Raw genomic sequence first — 23,455 nt, 5'->3', positions numbered from 1 at the left:
CTATGTTGAATGACAGATCCGTTCCAAGATGTCTTTCGGGATTTTTAGGAACAACGAGAGAGAAAGAGAGAGAGACCAATGCGAGACTGGTCCGCTGAGACAAGACTGCGACTTCTCGAGAACCCGCTCATAAAAGCGAGGTAGAAAGGCCGCGGCAAAATGGAAGTGTTTCTTACAATTTACATCAAAGCTCCCTAAGTAAGATTAATCGTAACTCGCCGCAGTAATGGCGGAGAGAATACACTCTCGCGCGAATGAGAATACACTCTATAGAGAAGAAAAGCGATCGAGAGTCGAGAGAATAACGAGAGTCTTGACGATAAGCCAAATATATAATTGGAATTAATCATCGGTCGGCTTAATCGCCGAAGGATTTAAAAGCGAGGCGTGGGATGGTTGATAGACTGAATTGAAGGCGGAGGAACTAAGAGACACCAGTTAAATAAAAAGGAAAAAGAAGGTAGATAAGCATAGAGCGCGGGGTGATGAAGTAAAGGTGGTAGGAAACGAAAGAGAAAGAGTACTCAAAGGCAGCCAAGAGTAATCAATTTCCTAGGTTCGAAGACAAGCATCTTACCCTTCCGCCAGCCATTGGCCGCCCAACCATTGGCCAGCCCTACAGACGGAGTTTTACCTTCTTGTCTTCTGCAAACGCTCTTTTATGTTGGAGTACGACCTCTACGGAAACTTTTTATGCTCTCACAATCGAGTCTGTCTCTACAGATTTTTCGCCATGTCAGGCTTCTCCGTGCAGTTTATTAATGAAATTTACTTAAAGTTTCTAATTAAGCTTCTTTTACGATTAATTAAATTTAGACCCAGAAGTAGCAGACGTATATCTACCGTAAAATGAATATTGCGAGAATAATGTCTCTTTAGAAATGTATAAATTGAAATTGTTTTGTGCGTTTAGTCATTCTTCTTAGCCCTCGTGCTGAAGATCGATGCGAGCAACCCGGGACACATTTGCGATCCCACGTAACTATAATAGTAGTTTGTAGGGTAAATTAGTTTAGTTCATAATTTTCGGGCTCCATGTTCATGAGAACGAATGGGTCGCTGTTTTGGCGTCAGGCTGGCGTCGTCGCGACGTTAAGTGTCGCCCGACATTCTTGACGTATGCGCAGCCCCTAAGTTCCCCTAGTTTGCAGGAGGGTATATCAACTGTATTCTAACTCTTAGATAATATATAAACGTGAAGTAGCATAAGTATGGGATTTTTCTTAACTTGTTAGCTAAATTCTCTTTCTGCGAAACTTTGAAATTTATATTTGTTGTACATAATAGGTATAAAAAGATGTATAAGTAGAAATTTTATATAAACCGCGTGTATCCGTATTCATATTCGTTAATCTTAAAGAAGATTAAATGCCGGAAACTTCAGTAAGACTAAAAAACTTAAGTTATTAAATTATATACTCACCCGTGATAGGCAAGAAAGGACAGCAAAAAGAAGATACACGCTAGAACATCCGCTCTGCCTACGATGCCAGTCACCTGCAACATGAAATGATATAAAATATAGTAAAAAAGGATAGATATGAATGACGTTGCCGCGATACATAAGTGAGATACGAATATTTTTATCTCTAACGCGTATATATACGTGTATACTTATACACTATACTCGCTAAAAACTGAAGTGCTCACTTCAGCCCGGTTTCAAAAATTCTCTTCACTCAACAAGTTGCGGTTATACGAAAGCAATTCTTCGCCTGGATCACTTTTGTTAGAAGCGAAAAGAGAAAAAGTAGAAGCGCAATAGAGGCGAGGACTATGTCTAGATCCTCTCGGAAAATAAGAAGCGACAGCCTGATATTGGATTTAGCGGTGTAACACGAGAAGGCTGATCCGGAAGATGTGTGAAGCCAAACCAAAGATCTCTTTCGTGACAAACGAGATGATGGACAAGACGAGCGAGCACGTGAAAGTGCGAAAGAGAAAAGAAAGTGGGCGGGGGTTAAGATTGTCCAAGTTATCGACAGCCCAGCACGAGTGAATAACCGAGATTCTCAAGGATCAACTCTAGCCAGGGAAGCCGACCTGCTACCGGAAGCTGGATTTACTCGCCGTACTCATCTCTCTTCCTTCCTTCCTTCCGCCCTAGTGGGCTAGAGTACCAGGTGTACCTCTAAAATTTACGAACCCCGTCTATCACGGTAGGACGACCGACCTCCCACCTCTTAACGAATTAATTCCACGGAATCGCGGGTGTACGATCTGCGAGGGGAATAGAAGCTACGAGGCAAGGATAGCGAGAAATCAGAATTTCTAACATAAAAAGTTCTTTCTGAAAGAACATGTCAGAATCCCGTTTGTTAAGCCGCTTACATATAACTTCTACAACATTATATGTTATTAAGTTAATATATATCTAGATATTCTCTTTCTGACTATCGATATGAGCTAATTGGCTTGAATTCGTCAACTATTGTAAGTATCAATAATTTTATTTGAATTATTTGATATAAATGCTTGAAATAACTTGTAATAATGTGGCGTAAAGCTAAATAGATTACATTAACTATAAAGTGAATTATTCACATCTTATCCAGCAAAATATATTGTTTCCCGATGTGCTTGACAAATAATTCAAAGATGAAACAAAGACCATTACCGACGTCAACATTATCATTGAATTGAGAATTGTAATTATAGGTATGAGAGACATTGATGAATATACGCTTTCAGCGACGCGAGAGAGAACGGGGATGCAATTAATCATTCAATTATAACAAAACAACACCAGAGAGGAATAACAACTAACATTTATCTTCCAAATTTGGCGTGAATTGTATATGTAAATACGACATGTATGAAATACGAGCAAAATACACGATGTACTTTCGATGCTTTGCATAAAAATGGCAGTATTGAAATATTAACAATGCGACATTTAAAATATCTTCTTCTTCTTCGAGAGACATTATATTGTTTTATATTGCGCGGTTTTGATCGAATACTTAAACAAACAACGAACATTCAAACAAAGCCTGCGGAGAAGACAAACACTGAGGTGACATTTCATTACAACTTCGTTCTTTTTTTTTTTGCCATATCGCTATCCATACTCCTGCAGCAAGTGGACTCGGAGGAAATCTTGCTCGGGAAAACAATACTCCGTCAACGTCAAGGGGAATGATAGCCGAGTCCGAAGCAGGATCCGCTGGAAGAGCAAGGAACCATAACCGAAGGGTCTGCTTAAGATAACAGAGATTACGATGACCACTTTGCGATAGATTCCTTCACGCGCCTCTTCGGTACCTGTCAGATTTATAGCGAGGGATAACAGTCAATTGTGAAAAAAGACAAATGGCCGATAGGGCATTGTCTTAACTACGAATAATGGGCCATTGAACGATAGAGAAACAAATGCGAGGGGACACGGAAAATAAACAAATGCTCAAATATTGTTTATTATGCGTCGATGGTCATAGAGCCCATTTGTTTCAATCCACTTTACATCAATTCTTTTCACGTTCCATCTCTGTTCCGAAAGCTAATAGGCTTATCCTATTTTTCATCCTTAAGAGAAGGTATATATACGAACATATTACTAAAAGTTATATTTAACATGGAGATGATGATCTATTACATGAATACGTTCCACAGTCACGCAGTTACGAGTTGAGGAATTTACGACACAAATAGATATGAACTAGTGAAGGCTGATGCGTTCGTTCGACTCGATACTAGTTTGCTCTAGTTTATACTTAGTCGAACTCCATTAGCATCTCACTCGTTCTGGAGTTTAATTGATTATATGAAGTGCTACATTTTCTTGAAAGTTCGCTCGTTATTTCAAGATAATTTGAAATCCTAGTCTTCTTTAAAATTTTCAAGTCTTTTTTTTTTCTTGTATCATTACGTTCCTTTTTTTATCCCCGAAGATACGGACCATTATTATTAAGTATTAATAATAATTGACTGGAATCAGAATAGCTACACAAATTTCATACAGAAATTATAAAACTGCAAAATAATATTATTTCTTGTTATCATCTCGTTTCTGTGTTATTTTCCGAAGATGTTTGAAAATCTATTATTAAATTTCATATATTTATGCATAGCTTCCGAGTGCTTTGTACAAGTCATACAATATTATCGCATTCTGACAAGTATTATTGTTACATTTGCTTTTGTTTAGCGAATTGAACACATCTATGTTAATACTAATATTCCCACAATTAATTAATATCATCATTCTACGCGGTAAACCGCGGGCAACATGGCAAGGGGAGAGAAAAGTAGTGATGTATATCAACGATGACGCGTAATGCCGTGCAACAGTCGTCAAATTTCTAGTAATACACGAGTTCCACCGTACGGGTTAACGTCACAATCAATTGTACATTAGCGAAAGATTATTCTGTGATAGAGCGTGTAATGAGCATGACTGTTTTAATTAGCTGATTCGTGAATATACCGCGGACGAATGAAACAGGCAAGTAAATCACACACACAAGCCATTATTTTAATATAACGTCCCATTGTTCCGTACGAGTTAGTTAATTCGCGTTCATACATGCTACATAACACTCATTAAATTGCTCGCAACTGCATTTGGCGAATGCACGGAGATGAAGATGTAGCTGTCTCCCCTTCCTGTCGGCATTAATATTTCCAACCTTGCGGTATATATTCATTCTGGTCGTGATATAAAATTAAACGTTCGGATACCGCACGAGGCCAGAACGAATGCGCCCGGCTCAATCCCGCGATCCGCTGGATCTCCTGTGAAGGAAACGCTCCACGCGGGTCGGAACGATCGCGCAGCTTCATGTTTAATTTGACCTGAAACCGAGCTCTGCGGGTAAACCCATCCTCCCGAATGTCCTCCCACCCCTTTCCGCACTCGCAAAATTCATCCCTTCTGCGAAACCGACGCGGACCGAAGGCTCGGAGTCTCTTTCGCTGGCAATATACGCCGATACGGCAACGACGTCGTAACCACGAAACGACAGCTCGGTCACTCGGCTTTCATGTTGTAACTGAAGCGCAGACGAAACGCTTCTCGCGCAGGGGAACATTGCCGTGAAGTATAACGACGTCCAAGAGGGAATATCCCGTTTAAAACGTACACGGTAGCGTGATTACCTTACGCCATAACAACGAGTCAACTGCAGTAAACATCCTTGCAAAATAGATAAAGTAGATAACAATGGGAACTGAATGAAAATGCTTTTCGTTTACGGTCGACCGTATATAGACCGAAGTTGATAATTTTGAGGTTGCAGGAGAAGCCGCAAGATATTACACGTGTCGTAGAAAATGATGAAAAAAAATTGAATTATACAATTTCACTGAATTGAATTATTATTTTTTGCGAAATATGGGTAGGTATAATTAAGAGTATGTCATACATCATGTTACACTTTGATATTTTATATCAAAGTGTAACATGTTGTGTTTATAATGAACACATTTTTTGTATCCTGAGAGAGAATAATATTTTTCTCTGTGGATTTATATGTCTGTATAGCAGTGAAATATACGTTCGTATAATAATGCGATCATATTTTTATATAATCTCATAGTATAACAAGAAGGTACAGTTTCGGTATATTCCAAATGCGTTCTGGAGACCGCGGTTATATTCGCGCAGTATAAGCACGTACGAGACACTGGCAGTCTCTTGGCCTCTTTAATATTATAGGAGGCTTTAATAAAGCCCCCAGCTTCTTACAGACTGCTAGCTCCATTCTCTCCTCCGTCATGACGACGACATCGTTAAACCTCTCTGAACTTGTCCTACAAAAGGCTAACGAAGTGAGCAAATGCCGAAACGATAATGAGAAACCCCGTAATATCGTCCCAATAATTCGTAATATTATAAGTAACTTACAATATTAACGTGCCGACTCGTTTATTACATTGCGATTCGAAACACGACGATGCTCTATATTTTTACTTTTATTTGCAACGTTCCGAATGATATTCTGACAACCTTGTTAACTTCGTCTGTATTCCATGTCAGCTGTTGGCAGCACGAACGGGTAACGGAGTGGAAACGGCGAAAAAGAAGAGGCAGACATTCGACTTCTTCTAGCTTTCTCCTTTTTAACCGACTTCAAAAAAAGGAGGTTCTATATTCAGCGTGTATGTATGTAGAATTTCTCTAAAACTACTGGACGGATTCTAATGCGGTTTTCACTGTCCTAAAGAAGCCTCCAGGAAGGTTTTAGTATATACATAAAATATCGCGCTAGAACATCACGGAGCAGTAAGGAAATATGCGATAATAATTATTCATGTTAATTTAATAAAGCACTAAAAAAATATAAAATAAAAAAAATTTTTTTTTAATAGAACCGACTTCAAAAAAAGCTCTAAAAAGTATTTAAAAAATTGAAAAAAACTTTAAAAAGTATGAAATAATACTTTTAAGAATCCCTTTCAATTTTTTGAAATCGGTGCAAAATTAATAATACTTTTAAGAATTTTTTTCAATTTTTGAAATCGGCGACTAAAATGTTGTGTCAAGATTGATACGTTTGACGCAATTATCTTGCGAAATCTTTGATTTCAATTAATCTTTGATCTCATTCAACGTTTCCGGTCGGAGTACCATCCTCGCATCAAGGATCTAATAATCGTTGATGTCGCGCCGGAGATTCTCGAACAACGACTGTCGGGGGAGGGTTACTATCTCGCTCGTTCACTAACCCACCGCCGTCAAACGGCAAGCTGCAACCGGTTCACCCTTAAGAAGTTCAGCTCCCCCTCTCTTTCCTTCTGAGCAACGGCAATATCCTTTAATGAAACGTCTAACCGCTCGTACGGAACTGGGATGATCGTCGTTGCGGCCACTATCAAAAGTATTTTCTCTATTTGTCCTCAATTACCGTCAGCCTGCGGTTCTTCTTGAGTTGAGTCCGGGAGCGGAGGTCGCTAGGAAGTTACCGGAGCAACTTTTGTGGAATGGAACTTCAATTGGCCGCACGTGTCTCCATCCACGCTCTAAAGCCAAATAAGGAACACGTTCGCCTTGTTTTATGGTCTATTCAGGGAAAATGACAGTTTGCGTGTCTACATTATATCCATGACGTATTCATATTGTACGTCGCAAAGATAATATATTCGCTATGTAGCATAATTTTTTATTATTATCCTATGTAAGTGAATTTTAATCAATTCTCGTGTAAATATTGTAACAATATAGAAATATGTATCGTGACAAGTTAAAACATTTGCGATAAAAAAATTGCTTAGAAGGTACTCTAAAAAAATGCTTGTGTGAGAAGGTTTCCTGTGATCTTGTTTGCAGAACGCTTGTGAAACTTCAGCATTGCTCTCAAAGGACATACATACATCTATAGGGATGCATATGTAGATAGTGTACATCGGGTATACGTTCAGCGGGGAGTTTTCTCTGCATAGAAAGGGAACTGACAGCGCGGAACAAAGACATAAAAATGTAGACGCGTAACGCAAAAATGAGGAGAGGAAAGAAAATTAAACTGCAGTACATTACCCCATTTTAATATACCTATTTTAACAGATTACGAAACATTGCACGCTGAAATAAGGGCTGGTTCAATTTTTCCCTCAATTTAATCCGCTACATCTCAGAGAACTCGAAGACCTGCTTCTTACATGGTCCGCCGTTTTTGCCGTCAGCTTGCGCGGAATTTTTTAAATCGTTGCTCTCTCGCGACTTCTCATTCAACTATAGCTCCAACTCTTTAAAAAAGGATTCGTTTCCGAGATTGTGAATGAAGGAGACCGAATGGTACCTCGCTAATGCGGAAATGCTGGAAATGCTTTTCGGATGGTCTGCTGAAATATTTCTCGCGCTGCGGAATAAATGATTTCACATTGAAAATGATAAATTATAATGTTGAAACTCCGGTGCTCGGCTGTTCGCATATCAAGAAATTCAACATTCGTTTCTCTACACGCCCATTTGATCCGACATGATCCTCATTCGTGACCGTTCCTCATAGCGAATTCAAGTTTCGACCATAACGGGCGATCTACCTCCGGAAGTGAAGATCCGTCGTCATATCACGCGGCAGCTGAGAACAAGGCCGACGTGGAGAGAATTAAGGGATGAGGGGAGGAGGGGGGGAGAGTAGGGCGAATACGCCCTAGATTCTGAGCGTTATGAATCGTGCAATCAAGACTTGGAACTCTCGGCTTCAGACTGTAGCCAGCTGATACCTTCCTACTTCCGGCTGTTTCCGAAAGGGACGGCGTGATGCGAGACACCAGTGCGCCCAGCGATATCCTTTTGTATCTAGCGTTGAACCGAGAAGACGAGAAGAATGGAAAGATACGCTAGTACGTATCTACGTAACGAAGCCGTTTCGAACTGCATTCGCGTCGCAAACATAGACAACAATCGCGCGAGCCTTTGTGCTTAATCAACTATTCTGTCTCATTTTATTGTTCATGTTTGCGAATGTATGTTGTATGGAGCTGGCACTTTTGCACACGCCCCTCGAACTACGATCGTAGACAAATGTTTCTGCTCGCGTCACCAACTTACAGATATTTTCTGAACATCGACTACTCGACGAAACTCCTTTGGGAACGGAGCGACACGTTTCCTGTAACGTTTCGACGTCAGCTCAAAGAGAGAGGAACACCGCGCTGGAAACGGGGAGAGAAAAGTTTCGTCCGCGTGAAATGAGGTTACCTCTTCTACTTTGAATCGACGTCCCACGAATCGTGCGCGGAATTACGCTGCTGGTAGTCGCGAATACCATCGCCATGAATATTTCACTGCGGGATTTCGCAAACGCACGCGCGGCCAAGAGGAAACTAGCGGGGCGGAATCTTGCCAATAACGTGTAAGTGCTTTTAGATAAATTGCGTTTATACCGCACGTTAAAGCAACAAGAATGTAGGACTTGCATTGACGTCGGTACATTTACATCAAGTTTCTTCATTAAGCTTCGGAATACAAAGTACATACGAACTATATTTGCAAACGGATCGGGCTGAGGCGTGCGAGGAGAGAACATCTTGGAGCGAAAAATATCAAAGGCTGGCGGAAAACGAACAGCGACGTTGGAGGGAGCAGTAAAACGCTTGCCGTAGCGAAAATATTCTGTTGAGAATAACTCCCGTTTCCTCGGCGAATTAAATTTTTCATTACGAACTTCTACCGCCGTGAAAATTCAACTGCATCGTCTCGGCGAGACGGCGGTGGCGGCGGCGGTGCTTCCGTTTCCAGCGGCTCCGCTCTGAAAATCCGCCGAGCTCGCAGCAGCCGCGATATTTTTTCCTTGCCCAAAGGCGAAGAAGGCGGCCGACATTCTTTTTGTCTTCGTGCAGAACGGACGGCCGTGGGATTCGACGTGTAAACGATATCACCGCCTGTCCATTGTGCCCGGCCGATAATTCTTTCCGCCTCGTCGCCGAGAAGCCGAGAAACTTTCGGCTTCCGTACCGTGCTCTTTCCTCCATAAATCAGAGATAAATCACTTTTAAACTCGCGCTGTTAACTCCAGGTCGTCGCCGACTTGGCCGACCGACGCCCGCGGATTCCCTCGGGTGAGAACGTCGAAATCGATGGTTCGCGAGATAATGAATATGTCTCCCGGAACCTTTTTGATTTCCGCGAAAGGATGAAGGCGAACGTACTTAATTAACAGACTTGAACGCGCAACCGGATAATTATTCTGCTCTTGAAATTTTAATATTACAGTATTCCCTTTTATCATTACTCTCGCCGGGACTTTTATCAGCTATGCACACGATAATAATGTATGTAATACAGGCAATAATACGTTTCCTTTTACAGCATAAATAACCTTATTTGATTGCTTGTCACGTAACAGCTGTATCGATTTTCTTCATTATATTATTTATCGCATATTTTATTTTATATTAATTATTTTAATATTTCGCCACAATCACGCATTGATGATGAAATGAATTAACAAAATTTTGCAAATATTTGCAATAAAATAGGACGAATTTCAGATCTTTGATTAACCGCGAATAATTTGATAAATTACTTTTTAAACGTATATTTTTTATTGATAAAAAAAATAGTGTCACCAATTCTTAAATATAAAAAAACTCTACTGAAGCAATAGTCTATCGACAAGCATCGTCAGCAACAGAATCTTAGAGTCTGCTCGACGATGATGTAATTTTTACGTCATGTCCTAATATCGTCGACTATCACGCAACGCTGCTTGTGGCACGTGTATTTCCGATAAATCGCAATTCCTTCTATGATATGGCGAGTGACTTTGCTTTAAGGCAGGAAGAGATAAAATTGTACTGCCACGAAGATGTTCTCTTAACTCTATTTCCGATTTCCTACTTGCATTGCCGCAACATATTCTACGTATGACATTGTCATTATTCTCTTTTTTATTTCTAACTATATTTGGACTCTAACTATTGTTTGGATATATTTCCTGGTATCGTACCAGCAAGTATACCGCTTTATCGTACATATCACGATAATAAACTAAAATAAAATTTGCGGAAAGATAATAACGTATAACTGAATTTTGATACAATATCAAATTATATATATATATCTTTATTATATATATCGTACGTATATCAATCAGTTCCGATAGTCGATTGTCGAAGGGATGTATAATCTATAGGAGCTTTGCTAATTTCGAGGTACTGTGGTCATTGGTAATCCATACGGATTCGCGAATTACTTTGTTAAGCTAGACCAACCGGTTGAGCTTCCCTTAATTTAGTAACCTAGCTATTATATGTATTAAGTACAATTATCCCAGAATATATACCATCATGAGTCTACCATACCCCATAATACCTATCCATAGCGTAATGAATGACGGGCGCAATTTCCGGGATTCATATAATTTTCGTTGCGCTAAGTGATTTATCAGGAAGACGAGAAGTTTACACGGAAAAAAAGGATTAGCAACTGGAGCTAAAACTTAGCTGTGACAGCTAAGATGTGTCGCTATTCTAGGGACAGCTAATGTTGTTGCTGTCCCAGCTAAATTTATTCGCTATTTAAACTTAGCTACTATAGCAACAAATTTTTGCTACAACAGATCAAATGTCGCTTAGCTGAATTATCTACTTTAGCTACTTAGCTTATTAGCTAAGCCTTTAGCTTATTAGCTACTTTTTAGCCGCTTGTGCTAAATTACGTTTTCTATTTCAGCTAATAAATTTTTACGTGGCAGCTAATGACTTTTTCCTATAATAGCCAAAGTTTAGCTACGATACTAAGGTGTTAGCTCTTACAGCTAAGCTTGATTCAGCTACTGGAATTTAGCTACTATTGCAAACTCATTTTTTTCCGTGTATTTACAGATTTTAGAAATTATAGCGATAGCATGCAACACTATCCTTGATGCATCCATTAATTTTTAGCTTTATGATCAATTTTAAATTTTAGAATCGTAAAATTTTCAACACATTCTCAATGCGAGGTGAAGGAATTTTGTGACTTTTGCTATAATATGTACGGAAGAAAAAGATGGATTTTAAAAGGTATCTCTGCTCAGTATTGATCTCTCGGAAGCAGTAGAAATCTAAAAATAAGGTGCTGCTAACTCTGAACCGTCTACAATTTTACGAATAATTTAACCGTGGCGCAATAGGTCATGCTGCACAATCCTCGCTATGCACGTAGAGAGAAGACGAAAAAAAAAAGACTGCCATTTATCACGGGGTCTCACGCGTGTATCGCGACACCACAATTTTTTTCATTTTTTCGCAGGCAAGTGGTGTCTTTGTGGACAATCTTGTTGAATTTTCGGAATACAGGGACCGTTGCACACGAAAAAATGTTTCCGTTTTTACGTCGGAAAAATCGTACCGCGCTGTGGAGGTACCTACGATTTTACGAATGATTTAACGGGAATGTATTGCCTCCCGCCCCCTTCCACGTCTTCCAACAATACCCAGAAAGCATTCCGGTATGCACGTTGATACTGTTTAGTTCTTTTGGTTGAAAAGAGAAGGCATTACGCGATACACCTCGCTATGTCTTCTCTCTTTATTCCTACCTTTTCTCATGCCTTCCGCGAATGTTTCGAAGTAGCGGCTTCTCTTCCGTGCATCGTGAAACGGAACACGTATTTTGTTTTAGCCCACCCGTTTGCTTTCGACGATACACGCGCATAGCGGAAGAACCACGTTCTTCTTTTTCAATTCGAGGGACGCTTTGAGTAAAGACAATACTACTAAACAGTTTTCAAAGGTTCCCGTGCCAAGCAAAAACTCGGATCTAAAACAAGCTGTTTACAAACATACGCTTTTCTGCAAAAGCATTAGCTATTTTACCAGTCTTTCATGGTGAGATCTATATATTTTACACTATTTGTCCATAAAATGTCAAAAAATAATTAATATATTCCGTCTAAATTATAAAGTTCCATTTCAAGTATTCTTCGCAAAACGAGTAAATGTACGTTGCACTGAAAATGGTTGAGTTTTGTTATCGCTGTAAGCAAACAATCGCCTTTAGCTATATTTCTCCACGTATAAGATAAACAAAATAAATATTCAAAGGTATAAATATTCATAATAGTAACATTTATCATGATGCGTAAAGAGTTAGCGAATTAATGTTTCCTTTTGAGTTATCATGCGTGATTCAAGATAATAAAATTAAATTTGATGATAAAGTGAAAAACAATATACTATATTATAATTATATTTTGCTTGTGACTTGTAATGGTACATGATGTGCGCAAAAATGCTATAGAAAAAGGAAAAAGTGAGAAAACGCGATGAATGAAGAGATTATTATACTACAAACGACGATAAGACGATTATTTGTAATGGCGAGGCTTATATAGTCTTAGTGCGGTTCTTTTCAAACGCCGTTTTTTTTTTAACGTACGCTTTCCCTTATGGAAATCGTTTCGTTACGCTCACTTAACGGTGAGGTGAAATTGAGCGACTTTCATGTTCCATTGTACGAAAGCGAGCGCGCTTTAATCCGATAAAATAGCTGTAATTTCGAAGAATTGTTCTTCTTCTTCGCAGGCTTTATACGTACGCGAAGAACAAAGGGTGTGTGAGTAAAGATAATAAAGTAATATTCAACCGAATCACTTAGTGAATTGAATATACTTTCCGACCCGAGTAGATGGACGGCGATTTTACAAAATGGCCGGTATACCTTCGCTAGGTACTTCCGAGCGAAATCGCACGAATCTAAATGTTCCAATTCTAATCTCGGCTACTTTTGTCGTTCGCCCACGGCACTTATTCCATCGGATAACGTGAGTAATGCCGATACCGATGGACGTATCACGAAAAATCGATGCATCCAATTTCATGTGCAAATCATAATATCGAGCAACTTATAGCCAGGGGCGATGCGAGATGATTGTAAGCATAAAGGGATCGCATAATACGCGAATCGTAAGATCTTATCGAATAACTTGAGTGTTTTCTATGCAATATTGAATGAATGAAGATAAGATAAAAGCTTAAAGTATTCATAAGTTTACGAAGAAAGGATGACTTTTATCTAGATATCTTATCCTACTAATTATTTTTTTATAGGAACATAATGCTAGTAAAAAATAGTAAAAGAAATATTTTATTTTTTAAATTTAATTTACTATTTAATTCATAAATAGTAAATCTACCTTCCTTCTAAAGGAGAGCCTCTGCCTCATAAAGCAGAAAAATTCTTTTAAAAATTCTTTCTTGATAAGGACCCGAATCCTGGGTTGAAACGTCGTGAAGTTTTTATGTACCTTTGCCAATTGTTGTCGATATAAATATATATTCTTTTGGAAAAATTATTTTATCGAAATAAAATTTTAACAGAGCTTCTCATCGCTTTAAGATTATATGGAAATAAAATGAGATTTTTGAAATGCTTTCAAAAGATTGCGTTTAATTCACGATCATCACTTCTGACAATCTCGTATTCACTCGCCAATCAAAGGCAGACACGAATTGATTATATTGTACGGATCTGAACAAAATGGAAGATTTTAACAACCAGTCTTTGAACTCAGATATGCAACGGTTGCAACTCGAGCAAAACCGTGAGCAAAAATCTTTGATATGTTATTCAAACGACCGCACATAAACGTTCTTTAGATTGCTGAAAGCCAGTCCAATCAATATTTAACACACGATCTTGTTACGCACATGGCGAGTATCCATATCAATTCAATATTGTTTCTTTAGTAAATCTAGTATATACATAAATTTCGCGGAGAATACTTTTAATCAGCCTATAAAGGCCTATATTTCTATAAATTTTTAATAGATCAACATTTTGTCGTTGCTGCAAAAATCAATCTTTTCAAACTATTTTTTATACATGAGACGGGTTTATTACTTTCTAAAGTATCACTCGTCATTATAATGATAAGCAAGCTTATCGTGTGCATGTGAAAAGATTAACTCGTTATTCGATCGATGCAAATACCCGTTGAACTCCTACGAGTGAATTAATTAGTCGTACGAGCACGAGTAGAGTGCGGCTTATGTAACGAACAGCAAAACGAGCATATAATTGATTGATTATAGAGATTTCCGCGTTCGATGACCGAACGACAAAGTCCAGGATGACGCAGTCGACTATCTCTCTTCATCCGATAACCCTTCTTCTTCCATCTTCGTAAACGCATCCTTTGTTCAGGCCGGATTTACCATCGACCAAAAGCCAAACGGTTCAATGAGCACTGTACTTAATTAATGAGAGATTCCTTTCAGCGGCTCAACGAAGGACTTAATTCAGGAACTAGGGGTGCTTTCATCGGCTGATAGAATCGTTTGGGCAAATAGAATCAAACTGTACTAACTGATTTGACTGAGAGAATCAGCGATTACCGCCAGAGCAATGCTGTGATAATATAAATTGTGTATCGTGAAACAAGAGTTGCGGATAAACTGGAGGTTAGTACCGCGGCGAATCATTTGGTATCGCGCTTCTTGATTGAGGCGAAAGATTTCTGACTTGTGCATATTTGATACTACACACGACACGGCATAATTTATTAATATCGAACTAATGAACGTTTCGTGACAGAAGAGTATAAATCCGAAATACATGAGAATTTTTAACGACATCGTATAAAAAGTTTTGCGCCGATTCTGTGTGACGATAGAGGTAAAATGATGGCTGATGGATGTGAAAATATTTAAATATTTAACATGAGTAAAAATAATTTAAAAAAATAGTCCAAGTAGAACGAATGGGTTGTTAACATTTCGAAGTTTGCCGCAATGCTATATCTGACATTCTTCCTACTGTTTCTAAATCTAGACATGGCACTGATTTATTCTGTGTCAGGAGATTTATGAAATCAATCAGATTCTATCTGGCGTAGGTAGCAACTAAAAACGACAAAAATATCACGTGCAACAGCAATGTAGAAAAAATTGATTCTCCGAGCGCTGCATGCATGAATTGATTGCGGGATATTTTCCAGTCCGCACAAAAATAGTCACGGATGGCAGGAGTATTTGATCTGAGCACACGTTATTATCTGACTTGGTCGTCCGCGTACGACATGAACATGATATCACAATAGTGACACTGGCAACGAGGGTTGGCCGTGCACGCAACGAGTAATACATGCAATACCGCACGCACGTGATGTAACAGGATGCAGTGCGTGACCGGCAAGCAGGTCGAGCTTGTAATGGGCAGACCGGGACTTGCGAACCAGTGTCGTGTGCCGCCAGTAATTTCGCTCAAAAGGCACGATCCCCTGCTAATGACGCGGAATTCGCCTTTATCTGCGTATCCATACAATCTGATTCCCATACATTCTTCTCGTGATTGCTTATTCATAATTACAAAAAATTACGACGCATTGATCGTGATGTATCACTTCATGTTTCACGTCATGTTCAGCCGCGAGTAAACATGAGTTACGTTGAGTATAATAATATCAATCAAGAGAAATGAAAATCCACCGCGTACTGCCTAAATAATTATTTTGAGATAATATAAAATTATCGATATACCCAACTATCAATAGCTACATTATCTTTCAATAAATTATCTGTAAAATGAGCAACGGGTTGCTCGATTTATGTAAACTTCGACGTTCAACGAACGTCGTATTATAATCACCGACGCATTGTTCCATGCCGTTTCTCAACTTCCTAATCTAACGCTCTATAAACTTCCATTTTCATACATAATAACATAATTTGTGCAATAACGGCGGACAAAGCTTTATAGTTATATGCTTAAGTAAAGCGGGTTAAGTAGGGTAATATTATTAACGACGAAGTTTATCATTCTCGCTGATGCCGTGCAGAAATACTTGATGGGAGCTCGCAACTCTAAAATACTATTCCTCTCAGTTTATATAGTTTAAAAAAAAACTCACGATTCTCACCTAAAGTAACGCGCGCACATCCTAATTGTTTCTCTTATGGTCGATAAGCGCCAACGTTGATTACAGCAAAAACAAGTCTATCTTGAAGCAACAGTCGTCCTCCCCTCCTCCCCCCCTCTCTCTCTCTCCCTTCGGCGACATGGACGAACACTTCAAATTCTGTCCGTCACGATTCACGATCATAGCCATAATAAGATTAGGCTAATTACGTTTATGCACTTAGGAAAAGCGGATCAGCCAGACTCTATTCGCGCACGCAGAGCGGTTATGTGGCGAGTGGACTCTACTAATCTTGTTGTTTTGTTTGGTTTAGGATGAATTTGCCATTGTGCTGTGAACCGTGCAACGCGTAAGTACATGTTCGCGAATATGCTATTGAATATCAGCTAACGGTAAACAAACAAAGCTGTAGAATAACGATTAATCGACTAAACTCTATGGAGAACAGTCTCGCTTAAAATTAGATTGTAAAACTAGAGTTATATTTGACAAAATATTCTCATTCTTTTCACAGAACATTTCGTCAACATTTTATCACTTACCGCTTCCGTATGCACGGGATGTGCGGCGTATAACAGTCCGGCGAGTGCTGCGAATCCCGGTCGAAGGGCAGCTACCACGAGACTCACTCTGGTGACTAAGACGCACGCAGCGGCGTGTAAGGCGACGTTCGTGGCGTGATACCACATGGGACTCAAACCCACCATCAGGTAGTTCAATCTAAAATTAAAAGAAAATGGAACGTGTATTAGATATTGACAAGTTCCTGTGATATCGGACATCTCTAAAAATATTCCGGGTCAATTTGTAGAAAAATTACGCGGGGTTTTAACCAAATTAGGACAGGGTGAATGACAGATCACAGATAACAAAGAACGATTTCTTAATTTAATAAATTAGGTGAAAGACAAAAACGTAATACCAGATTTATTCCATAAATAATAAAATTTATTTAAAAGATAAACCGACATAAGTTATAAATGATAAAATGACTAAATAATGACGTTTTTTTTTATTGAAATTGGTTAATTGTATCATCATACCGTTATGTTATGCACACTTGTGTGCATCCTACAAGACAATATCATTCATGAAGAAAGCAGAAATGAAGGCGCCTGTATCGTACAAAGCGCAGTTTCTGCATCAAAGAACTCTGCGACACCTACACAAAATCACCCTTACTTGTGAGAAAGGGAACAAATTTCATTGTTACCGGATACAAAGAAACGTCGGAAGATAAATCCTCATCTTTTTGTTTATAAGCACAACGGATTTCAAACGCGGGCGTGACGTAGTTTCCACGAAAATCCGCTTAAGTCAGCCGAAGTAATCGGATTTTAGAAAACCATTCCGACCGTTTCCTTTTCGCCGCAACTAACCAAGGGATGCCGTTTTCTTTGAGCAGATTAAAGTAACTGATGTTATATATATTCGCCCGTTAGCAAAAATAATATCGACTTTTAATGCGCGCGCGCGCGAGAATCGTATATTAAGACATCTTCCATCTCCTCGTCCCATGCATCGAATGATTTCATTAATTGCTGAGAAATTACTCGTCATTGCGAGACAACAGGCGAGACTAAAGAAATGGGACGACGTGAAGAATGTAGAAAAGTGTATATAGATCGTCGTGCCGACATCGAGATGAAAACAAACACCGTAGTTGCTGACGCAGTCGAGCTATAATTTTGGAAGCCTGCCGGCGGCATAAGTTCGACGCCCTCGGAGGACCTGCGCTTGGCTCGTTTCCAGGTGTCAAGGATCATAGGTTGTCGGAGGCGTATCCTGTCTCTTCCTTGGCTCTAGATCAAACAAAAAACGCGCATACGTCGATCGCAGAATAGAGATTGCAGATTTCACCGCAAAGCTTGTTGTGTTACAAACTAGCAGGTATATGCTTATTTTGTTTATTATACAACAAACTAAGACGACGCGGTGCGAACTTACTTTGCGAAACAATCGATTGGATAAGAGTTTTATTAGCTATGCTTAAGTTTCGCTTAAAAATCAACATACGGACCACCGCACTTCCGCTTTTATATCCACTTACTAACAAAGTTTATTGTTTCTCTGCCGCATCCACGGTTTGCAAGTTTCTGATATACGCAACGGTTCGGAGTACAGAGTATGAGGGCTGTATGCTTAGGAGCTTCTTGTTTGTTCTAACTGGTTTCTCCAAGCACGGCGGCGTGCGCCTGCATTCCTGTTACGGAATGAAGTACATCGTATTGCAGCGTCGATATTACGTTATCACACTCGGATATTAAACAGATATTGACATAGTCTTGCTCCAATTAAACGGTTAAATAAACAAAAACAATTATATCGGTACAGTATTTCTTCGATCTGTGTATAAACCGACAAATTATTTCATAAACAACAGGTAAGTTATTTTAACAGCTGGTACCTGTCTTCGATCTGAAAAAACACGGAGATTAATCGCCGTACATTACAAACGTCTCTATTTCCAGCCTCATTCTTCTTCGCTCTTTGCGTATAATCATTTATATTTTTCCCCTGAAGAATTCTGTAACGCAATTTGTCTTCGTCGGCGCAACTTTCTACTCTACGCGAATTTCTCCTCTCATATCTTTTATTCATGTCATCATTGAAGCTCGCTCAGACGCACAAAAGAGAAGTAGTCTGAAAATAATTACAAACTCTCTTTGTCTATGTGCAAACAATGAAAATTATTAACTTCGATGTCTGCTTTTAAAATATCTTATTTCATGCAATAAGATACGTATAAATCTGTATTATATGTATAGTGTAAACAATTGTACACACATACACACTCACACAAAACTCTGTTAGTAATAAAATAACAATAATGAAATTTTCAACAATACTTTTTTTATTTTTTATTATCAATTTGGAAATAATAAAGTATCGATTTTTTTTCTAATCGCGAAGATAATCGGCTTATTCCTACACGACATCCCCTTGAAAAAATACAACAAACCAACTTGACTTTCGTAATTTCTGTACCATATATATCATCCTCTCAATAATTCTAGATCAATTATATTATTATCATATGGATCACATTTTGTCATCATAATAATAATTAATGTAATTCGATATCTTTGTATTATATTAGAATACGTATAATGTATGTAAATATACAATGTAATTTTTTTACGTTATTCTTCTAATGTTTGTTAGAAGCGTGAGAAATATAAAAGAACACTGCGAGTTTATTTCAAAGATAAAAAAAAAAGTTTCTCTACAAAAATATTTTATAATTAATTTTATATATATATATATATATATAATACTTGCATTTTCTAGCTGAAATAACACTGACGACACAACCATCAAAAGTTTCAAAACAGAAGCATATAGTATGACGAAGTAGAACAGTTGCTCGTATCAGACCGCAGCGGGACCTGATACTAACTGTCTGACCGCAGGTACGCTCTTACTACTGGCTAACCACGACCGGTTCTATTACGACTGTTTGACCACACCGGCCCGTAACTACTGGCCAGCCGCAGAGCGCGATCAATACTTATCCCCGCCGTTCCGTCATTATCACTTTTGCGTTTGTGTTTCGGAACGAAACGAACAGCTAAATGAAGGGCTTTAATCATGGAAAGACCTCTGAAATCGGACACTCGTTTCCTAGGAATAACGCATCTCCGCGCCCGTGGAGATCATCTCGCGCATAGAGATTCGTGTTGCACGAGTCGCGCGGCCAAGATCCACTATCCTGAAAAGAAAATCTTGGCCAAGTTCTGGCACGTAGTTAACTAATGAAGTTTAGCTCGTCGCTGTAAAGATGAATCGCCCGGTGAGCTTTTCGAGGAAATGTTGGGCCTCAAAGGATCCTTTAAAGACGTCACATCGCAAAAAGTCGAGAGATCGGACTCTTCGTAACGAGGTATTAAAATCTTGAACGATGTCGTTAAATCACGTTGGCTTAGTTTACCTCCCCACTACATCGCCGTAGAGAGACCGACCGTTTCATCTTTTCGTCTCGTTAGTATCCTCTTCCGCTTTCACGCAAGAGAGATATAGCTGTCCGTATATATCGAAAAGTACTATCGTTATTAAATCTGCATAGAAATATGTCAACCGCATAAAAAAGAGGAAGATTAAAAGAGGATATTTATCAATTGGCTATTGTTATTTTTATGCAGCACGAAATATATTTTAGATTTTAATATTCCTCCTTTGCGTTTCTCAGAATAGAAAATTTCTTTAACCTTTTATGGAATGTCGAGGTAATGCACGAGGAAATATTTTCGCGCGATTTTCTCTGACAGTCACGCACGTATTTCGAGTCTCGTTTCCTTTCCGATGGCGATATTGGGTTCTAACTTTGTAGGGGACTATCGTTTGCAGCCACAAGACAAAGGCACGATGATAGAGCATCGTAGAAACGCCATTCGGGCTCAATCGTGCGCGGAATATAGCAGCCAAGATACCGATTTCGACTCTCCAGTGCCGCTTCAGTGATTTAAGGGACTAGCTAACCCGTACTTCCAGTCACGTTCTTCCCGGGAAAGTGTCCAACGAAATAAATCACGAGCACGTCGGGACTTCGATCTTTGTTGTGCGCGCGAAGAAATTCGGAGGACACGTTAGGAGGCATCGATCGATATTCGTAAAATACTGCTCACTTCTAACACGTGTTTTTATGTTCAAGGAATACGTTTATATATTCTTTTGCAATACATTCTTATATTCTTTTATTTATATTCTATTCTTTATTTTCTTCTTATAAGCGTGAGTTTTTATGTTTGCTATTATTTTCTTCCTTATCTCGTTTTCTGTTCTAACTTTCGAAGTTATGATTGTCGCAAGAATATAATATGGCAATCTGAAAGATTGCGAGTAGTGATTGGCAAGAGATCATCATTGACGATTAATTATCTCCTACTTGGTTTCCTTCGACCTTATTCGGTTTCTTCCCTGTACCTTTTTCATTCTTATACAAGCAACCCACTTACACGCAGTCACGCAGTCAGATCTGATAATAGCATGAATTACGACCGCTTATACACCTTGAGTGGCGCTATATATCAACGGACGGGACTCATTTCTTTTCCAGATTGTATATCGAAAAATATGGTGTGTTCACATCGAATATGATGAAGGAATTTCTGCGCAAGATCATGCAGCAGGTACCTAGCTAATATCTTGTAATCATTAAGCCGCACATCCCTGTCCAGATTGCATCTCAAAATTACTATCGATCGTGACTCTGCAAGCTATTCCTTGAATTATATATATATATATATATATATATATATATATATATATGTGTGTGTATGTATGTATATGAATACACATATGTGATATACATATATGATAAACATAGATAAATTATATTTATGTCTCTATTATGTTACATTATACATATAGGGTAAATTCGGGTAAGATGGCCATAGAGGAAAGATGGCCAACATATGTTCTTTCAATCTAGCTCGTCGTGAAACATCGAATGAACATGTGTTGGCCATCTTTCCTCTATGGCCATCTTACCCGAGTTTACCCTACAATGTAAGTGTATACGTACATTAGCTAAATTATTTCATATATAAAACTCAACCACATTTTTACTAATGCATTATAACAAATCGCGCAGATTTTACATTAAACTTATGAAAAAAAGAAAGAAAATAATATGCTACAACTTTTATGCTTTGTCGCCAAAAAAGTTCTTTGCGTGTTCACTAAATGTGTGTCCAAAAAACAAAAAGCGACAAAAGATACCGTTAAATGACAGTATGGACTATTCTATACAGCAATGGAACAGTTTTAAAGGGCACTTTGGAATTGTGCCACCAATCAATGGTGTGCGACATAGCTGATATCGCTAAGCGAAAATCCGACTTACGGCTCGTTCCAAATCCCTTGTATTGGGATCCGCTGGGAAATGGCCGGGGCTGGTTTCATTGCGGCCAAATTAACCTGCCGATCGAGCGTGCAATGTCCCCATAGCCGAGGTCGTTAAGGAACAGATTAAGCCGTGTTCAAACGACGGGAAAAAGCTCTTCTTGGGAGAAAACAACAAGGCGCAAAAAGTCTAACGTGTTATTAAACGATTTACCACGCTTTTATTTTAATGCAATTTTTTAATCCCTTTTACAAAGGGATAAATTAAATTATGCTTTATATGGGAGTAACAAGGGATATAATAATTGGAATTCTATGACCAGCAAAATTCAAACGCTCTTCAATTAAACCCAACATGATAATCGGTCGATGAAATAGCACGGCAATTGATGATGTTTCGGCGAAGTAAGCCCCCCACTGATTTGTTGTAATCCGATTTGCTCCTAATCCATCACGAAGGTCGTCCGCGTCATATTGTGTTCAAGAGAGTTTTAACAGCGCAAACCGCTCGTGTAAAACCATCGTAATCATAAATGGAAAACTCGATATTATTGCAATTGCATGAAACGAGTGGCGCCGGTCGATTGATAGAAAATCAACGATCATCAATGATTGGTCGTTTCGTACGTGTAAGTCCGCAATGAGATAATAAAAGCAAAAGCAGTTGCAGTCTTTTCTAGCAAAAAATTGGAGCACGAACTATGAATGCGTCGTTCTCGTGGCTGCATGCGCTGCCGTATCCATGGCGACGCACAAATATCGCATGCGTGTATTAAAATTTTATTTCTAGGGTCTCTTTATATTTTATATACGCGAGCTCGCGCGCTCTGTAAACGCGAAAATGGCAAAGCCGTGTCGCATCGCGACGTAATCTTCACGCGCTAATCATTTTTTATCGCACCCGATAACCAGACCGGCTGAACGTATAGCGTTATTCACGCATACGGGGTGTCATCGTAATTGTCAGGCGGGCCGCGAAACGCGGCTATTAAATTTGTCATTGTCGCTGAATGCAAACGACGTGCATTTGTGGAATCGTCCCCACCCTTAGCCAACCTCCCTCCGACCCATAAAAATTTCGCTGAAATTCATGGGCGATATCGCGTATACACCCTGATGGGCGATCATTGGATCGCAGCCACCTTTATAGTCGCCTTTAATTGTCGCTCTTTTTATCACCGGTACACAATCAGCTCGCCGGGAGCTTTACGATCGAGTGATTCGCTTTTTCACGTACAAGCAAAGTGAAGGGTGAGGCAGTCACAACATAGAAAAAGCGAGAGAGAGAGAGAGAGAGAGAGAGAGAGAGAGAGAGAGAGAGAGAG

At 39.1% G+C, this 23,455-nt stretch overlaps 1 protein-coding gene across 1 annotated transcript in view; it reads right to left on the bottom strand.

Moving 5' to 3' along the window:
• LOC112462577 (transmembrane and TPR repeat-containing protein 1-like) overlaps positions 1-23,455 on the bottom strand; it is a 120,446-nt gene that overhangs the window by 51,831 nt on the left and 45,160 nt on the right. The window contains exons 2-3 of the mRNA XM_025028444.1: positions 16,829-17,006; positions 1,424-1,497 (exon numbers count right to left, since the gene is read on the bottom strand). Of these exons, the coding sequence (XP_024884212.1) occupies positions 1,424-1,497; positions 16,829-17,006 (252 nt within the window). The remainder of the gene's footprint in view (positions 1-1,423; positions 1,498-16,828; positions 17,007-23,455) is intronic.

This window comes from Temnothorax curvispinosus, unplaced genomic scaffold (assembly GCF_003070985.1).
Source record: "Temnothorax curvispinosus isolate PA1 unplaced genomic scaffold, ASM307098v1 QBEX01012529.1, whole genome shotgun sequence".
Lineage (NCBI taxonomy): Eukaryota > Metazoa > Arthropoda > Insecta > Hymenoptera > Formicidae > Temnothorax > Temnothorax curvispinosus.
This window is presented reverse-complemented; position numbering and strand designations above follow the sequence as displayed.